Source organism: Zeus faber (assembly GCF_960531495.2).
Source record: "Zeus faber genome assembly, chromosome: 22".
Lineage (NCBI taxonomy): Eukaryota > Metazoa > Chordata > Actinopteri > Zeiformes > Zeidae > Zeus > Zeus faber.
Window position 1 is genome coordinate 8,016,385 of NC_137209.1, and position 6,753 is coordinate 8,023,137.

General features: G+C 52.6%; 1 protein-coding gene across 1 annotated transcript in view; it reads right to left on the minus strand.

Moving 5' to 3' along the window:
• Positions 1-3,276, minus strand: part of LOC307246830 (insulin receptor substrate 1-B) — a 61,946-nt gene extending 58,670 nt beyond the window's left edge. Inside the window, exons 1-4 of the mRNA XM_080022859.1 lie at positions 3,179-3,276; positions 2,454-2,599; positions 1,758-1,878; positions 1,473-1,577 (exon numbers count right to left, since the gene is read on the minus strand). Of these exons, the coding sequence (XP_079878985.1) occupies positions 1,473-1,577; positions 1,758-1,878; positions 2,454-2,570 (343 nt within the window). The 5' untranslated portion in view covers positions 2,571-2,599; positions 3,179-3,276. The remainder of the gene's footprint in view (positions 1-1,472; positions 1,578-1,757; positions 1,879-2,453; positions 2,600-3,178) is intronic.
• Positions 3,277-6,753: the final 3,477 nt, after the last annotated feature.

Genomic DNA, 6,753 nt, shown 5'->3' on the forward strand with positions numbered 1-6,753 from the left:
TTTGTTTTGTTTTGTTTTTTCTCCCTTTTTTCATCTAAAAATAGTCTCGCTGTGAACTCAATCTCTCTCTCTCTCTGGCGGAACAGCGTGCTTGTTTCTCCTTGACCCTCCCAGCCAGACTCAGACGTGGGCTCTTCGACCGGGATTCGGACTGAGGAGGAAAATGGCCGACCTCACCGCGCGGGCATGCATGCATGCATTTGGTGCCCTCCTTCAAATTGCTTTCCTACAAGTGTATCGATCAATTATTAACACTGTGATGGTAAGATAAGATACTAGCAACTATGACCGTGTTTCCAAACTTTTTTCCGCCTCTGCTTATTATTACGGCCATGCCCTACTAAAAGCGACGCAAGGCGGTCCGAACAATCCGTTTCGCGGCGAACAACTCGAGGCATCGGGTCAACCCGGCGATCTTGAACCTCGAAACTTTAAATAACGGACTACATTAACGTCCCAGCCAAAAAAAAAGGCCTAAGGCGTTCGGCGTGGTTCATACCGAATGTGGTCGAATGGTTTACTCCTCTCATCCCGCCGAAATAAATGGTTTTGACGGGACTACACGTTTTGTGCGAGAATTCCATTCGCGACTCGGAGCCAAAACTAGCCGTTCCGACTCGTCGTTCGGGGGGGTAGTTCTTCCCTGCCGGGGCGAAACTTGTCCCGGTGGCAGCAGAGCGGCTACTCTGGCCGGAACTGGCGAGCTTCGGGAATCAGCGCGGCCTTTGCAGTTTTGAATCTCGCGGCACGAGATTTTATTTTACGGAATGCGGCAGGTTTTGGCGAGCCCCCACAACGCTCTAGCGGGCGGTTGACAAACACTGGCCTATAGCACCACAGCGCGTCCATAACAGCTATAGACGAAGGGTCGTCTGTACCGTCAAGCTGTTTGTAGCAAAAGCGTCCGCCCGCGCCAAATGCAGTGGACGTTGTTAATGACTGATGCGGCAGAGAAAGGCTTATCGATCTAACCACGCTCCCAAACGCGGCGGACGGTGCCACGCCTTACCTAAGGTGAAGTGGTTTTTGAAAGTGCTACTGGCTACGGGGGAGGCCGGTGAAAGGAAAGAGAGGGAGGGAGGGAGAGAGAGAGAGAGAGAGATAGAACAAAGGAAGATTTACAGTGTGGTGAGGGAGGGGGGAAAAGGAAGCAGGGAGATGGGAAAGTATGGGAGTGGTGAAAAGGAAAGAGAAAAAAAGTCATTGGCATCAAGGTATAAAAACCAGCTCGTCGTTTGTGTTGCTTGCGGATGATGCCGTGGCCATTAGAGACAGTGTGGGATGGATTTGGAGTCTCCATATTTTGGTTAGAGCTGATCAAAACTGAGCATTTTGGGTGTTCTTGCCTCATAGAGCTATATTTACGGGGCAGAGCCTGGGCCGCGGCGTCGGTACCACGAAGCCACGGCCCAGTATCTAATTCGCCTTCATGGGCGGGGAGCCAAACCGGGAGCCGCGCAGGGGAGACGGACCTGAGGGTCGTGGCAGGGCCGGGAAGGACGGGGCGTGGCCCTGAGCCCCCAGCGCCGAAGACAGGGAGCCGGGACGCTGGCGTTCGATGCCGCACATGACCGGATCTGGAAGCGAAGGAGGCGAAAAAGAGGAGGTCAGTGCAAGGGAGAAAGGCGGCGTGCCGTATGCCGACGCAAGCCGTTCCAAAATTCTGGTTTGCTTCCTGCCGTTCGCAGGGTGATGTTTCCAGTGCCTCGTGCCTTTTGTCGCCGCCCGACCCGTTTGTAAACACCTCCCTGCCGCACCTTTCATCGGAGGGTCTCTGAAGCTCTGGGAGCGCGAGGGCCGCGCGGTGAAAGCGTCGGCCCGCATGTCGGCCGGCGAGACGGCGGGGGCTCGGTCCCAGGACGGCAGCTGGCATTGGGACTTGAGAGAGAGAGAGAGAGAGAGAGAGAGAGAGAGAGAGAGGAGGAGGAGATGAGAGGAGAAAGAAACAGAGACAGAGTCTGAACCAGCGAGTCTCTTTCATACGTTGTCAATAATTCATAACAGTTGGCTTTGATGTCTGGGCTACCTGGTATCCCTCCCCCCTCCCCTCTCTCTCTCTCTCTATCTATCTCTCTCTCTCGCCCCCCCCCCTCTCCCCGACCAAACCATCCTCTCATCACACTCTCTATTCTCTTTTTGGATCAGCTTTTTTTTTTTTTTATCCCTGACTTTTCTCTCCCCCCCCCCCCCCCTCCTTCAAACCATTTCTCTCTCCCCTTGACACGCCGCCCTTCTTCCCCGTCCCAGAACCTTGGCCGCTCTGACTTTTTTTTCCTCTCTCTCTCGCTTCACATTTCTCGCTCCTCCACCTGCACTCTACTCCCGAGCCGGCCCTGTTTATTTTTGGCTGGGCTCCCAACTCATCCTGTTAATCTATCACAAACTGTCTGCCTCTCTCTGTGTCTCTCTCCATCAGGCGAATCATATCTTTGTGTGCGTGTGTGCTACCCCACCAGTGTCCTTGTGGGTCTGGAGTTTGGGAGGCATGGCGTGGGAGGGGGGCTGGCCGCCCAGGGGGCCGTGGGCGGGCGGCAGGGCCTGGACCCCGGGGCTCCACGGACCCTCCACATCCCTCCGGTTCTTACTCTTGGAAAAATGCCTAAATAGGCAACATATAAAATGGGATAGAGTATACCGAACTTTAAATACAATTTTTATTATTATTATTATTATTATTATTATTATTATTATTATTATTATTATTATTATTATTATTATTAATAATAATAATAATAATATTATTATTGTTCTTGTATAACTGTTATTATTGTTATTATTGTTGTTGTTATTGTTATTCCTGTTGTAACTGTTATTATAATTATTATTATTATTATTATTATTATTATTATCATTATTATTATCAGCAATAGTGCTGGTTTTATATGATCACCTTGAATAATTCAAACGCTGTTTAGCGTAGCATAGCACCTTCCAGTGATTGGTTTAGTTCTAGGGCCAAAAGTCTGAGAAAGGCTGCCGGATAAGCTGACAAAAAAGGTTTGATTGCCTTCGTTGCCCACCAACATTCAAAAATACAGATAATATATTTGCTCTATCATAGTTCTTCATAGTTGTATCATTGTGGCCATGGATCTCCTCCCGCCTCCTTAATTCCTTTTTACAGGCGCTCAGTGAACGTTGCATTCAGAGAGGAGACATTCCTGCGGCGCATTCTCACCATTTCTTCTTCTCGTATTTGTCCTGGAGAAACTCTTTGAACTTCTGGGAATCCCTGGTGTCTGAGCAGCCGTCGGCCTTTTGGTCAAAACAGGCACAGCCAAGTCCTCCTCCCGACCTGGAAGCCACACAAAACACACAAAAAGTACAGAGAGTCCATCTTGCCATTGGACGTCGTTCAAATCGGCCTCGCCGGTTATCTGTGATATTCGGTTGAAGTGACACGTTCCATGAGGCTCACGCGCACAAACACATACACACACATACACATACAGTATACATGTGCAAACACCACACACACTCAAGCACGCCCGCACACATACACGCACCAAAAAAACGGCACAGACTGAATGACGATGACTAATCTCCGGTGATTTATAATAACCACCATGAAATATTCAGCTGCGGCGGTTGGGTCAGGTGTGTGATTCACCACGAGCCATATCGCTCTCCCTATACCTGCGTGGTGAAAGGTTATGGCGTTGGCGATACCATCCCCAAACACCCCTGCTCAGCTCGGCTCCGCAGCCGGCCGAGCACCGTTGACTCACCCGTGTCGCGGCCGACGGCAGAGTGATCGACGCACGAATCATCATACAACGCCTGTATCACTTCATTCCTCCCTATATGGCGAACGCGCCGGGGGCCTCGCTCGCGCACGCGTACGAAAACGGCAAGAGACGACGAGAGACAGATGCACAGACAGACAGACGGGGATACAGACAAGGGTACGGCGAGATGAAAGGGGCGCGGAACCGCAGTGTTGTTTCACGGAAGGGAAAGCGCCGGTCAGGGCCGGGCAGCCGGGAAGGTCGCTCCAAAAACGGCTCGGCCACAGAGGCCAACTGGCGAGGGACGGACATACCGGAGGAACACAGAGCGCCGGCTCGAAAGCCCAAAACGTCCGCCCGCCCACCACGTCCGAACCGCGCGTTTCAAGCCGGCTCAGTGCGCCGCGAGATCGACCGCTGCCGCCTGCGAAACGACTGAAACGCCGTGCTAAGGGATGGTGCTTTGCGAGGCCCACCCCTGCTCCGCCCTGCTCCGCCCTGCTCCGCCCTGCCCCGCCCTGGTCACTGAAGTGGCGGGGCTGTTACTCACCTCGTTGCCATGGTTTTTGCAGGAACTCCACTTCCTGTTGGGAGAAGGTTGTCATGGAGATAGACTTGACTCTATGGGGAGGATTAAGGCCTCTCCTAAAGACAGATAGTAGATAGATAGATAGATAGATAGATAGATAGATAGATAGATAGATAGATAGATAGATAGATAGATAGATAGATAGATAGATAGATAGATAGATGAAATCAGTTTAAAGAAAAATACAATGTGTGTGGTTGTGAGGGTTATTCCTAATTTCTTTGCCCGACTTACACATAGGAAACGTAAAGGAAAGGAAGCAGGCATTCGGATGCAGAAAATACAGTTTGACAGGTGAGTGTGAGAAGTTAAATATATATATATATATGCTTTTCTAAGGGTGTCACAACACATTGTGTTTGCAGAACAGAGTCTCTGTGATTTGGTGTTGTGTGCACCACAGTAAGAAACATTCAATGCATGAGATCTTGTCACCAGGGGTCGAAATTCTCCTCCACCTCGGGGTGGGGGTTGGAGGGGTGGGGGCTGGACGGCGTGCACAGCAGCATGCACGGGGGGGAGGGGAGGGGGGAGGGGGGGTGGTGGCAACACATAGCGCCAAATGCAAACCTGTACCATGACGAAATGAAACGTAACGGGGTCGTTCTGTCATTACTGCCATGGGGCTGTGTGGAAGGAAGGAAGGTAGGAAGGAAGGAAGGGAGGAAGGGAGGGAGAAAGGAAGGAAGGAAGAGAAGAAGGAGGAAAGGAGGGAGGACAGGAGGGAGGGAGGGAGAGCAGGAGGATGGAAGGAAGGAAGGCAAGTAGGAAGGAAGGGAGGATGGGAGGGAGGGAGGCAGAGCGGGAGGATGGAAGGAGGGAAGGTAAGTAGGAAGGAAGGAAGGAAGGAAGGGAGGAAGGAATGGAGGGAGGGAAGGGGAGGAAAGGGGGGTGAAGGAAGGGAGGAAGGAAGGGAGGGGGGAAGGAAGGAAGGAGGGAGGAAGCAACAAAGGGAGGGAGGGAGGAAGGAAGGGAGGAGGGAGGGAGGGAGGAAGGAAGGAAGGAAGGGAGGGATGGCGGAAGGAAGGAAGGGAGGGGGAAGGAAGGAAGGAAGGAGGAAGGGGGGAAGGAACAAAGGAAGGAAGGGAGGGAGGGAGGGAGGAAGGAAGGAAGGAAGGAAGGAAGGGAGGAAGGAAGGGAGGGAGGGAGGGAGGAAGAGACACTGCGTAAATGAACGCGCCGCTCAGCCCTGCAGCCCCGGATCAGGATGGCCGGTGGGTCCGCACTACAAGGTGCGTGGTACTCACAGCATTCCGGAGCACGACGTGCACACGAAGCAGCCCACGGTGATGTCGATGTACGTCACCCCGGGCTGGCCGCACTCGAAGCAGTGCTTGTTGACCCCGGACTGCGCCAGCTCCCGCACCTTGCGGGCGCAGATCTCCTGGTTGTCCCGGTGCTTGCGGTTCGACATGATCCGTCTTTGCCCCCCCCCCCCCCCCCCCTCTCCCCGGGGACTCCCCCCTCCCCCCCCCCCGCTCCCCCTGGACCGCAGCCGATCCCGGATCCGACCCTCCGCGTGTTCCTCCCTTCTCACGTCCGCATCGTGGGAGCGATTATGCGGCTCGCGTGCACCGGGCTGCGCGGGTGTATGCGCAGTGGAAAATGGGAGAATGTGTCCGTGGGTCTTCGGGCGCAGTTGTTGCTCTGTCCGCGGCGTCTCCCAGTGAGTAGGAGGAGGGGAAAAAAAACAAAAACCCCAATCTGTCTGTCGCTCTGAAACCCTCTGGCTCCTGGTTTTGACTCGCTCGCTGTGCGCCCTGCCTGCACCGCACACACACGCGCGCACACACACACGCACGCACACACACACACACACACACACACACACACGCACACACCCTTTTTGGCACAGCACTGCGCCCGCGCCTGCATTTCCAAGAAAGCACGCTTTGGAAAGAGGACAATTTATTTTAGCACTCACAGGCCAGATGAACGAAATAAAACAACAAAAATTGTACACAACAGAAAACATCTGGACATGTAAACGCGGACAGCGATCAGATAGCGTTTCATGCAACAAAATGTCTCGTCCGTTTCCCTCCCAGACGTTTCCAGATGTTGTTCCATGTCTATTATTACACAGCGAATAGCAGGATCGGTTGGTGATATGTATCCTTGTAGGAATCGCACACGCCCACATTATATATGCGACGGCATGTTCGGATGTTATGTCCGTACACAGGAACCAGATAAAAGTGAGTAAAAGCCAATTATTACCCGCTGCAGTGCGTCTTTCCACCGACAGGGGGCGCCGCCCACAAGCGTTGCCCTTAAAGAACAACTCACGGGCCTCCAACGGGTCCGTGAACGAAAACAAATGCGAAGTCTTCTTTTTATTAATGTTTGTAATCGTACCTTTTCCACGTATTTGCTGTTGTTGAATGTCGGGGTTTTTTGGGGTTTTTTTTGTCAATATTATAAACATATGGAGGC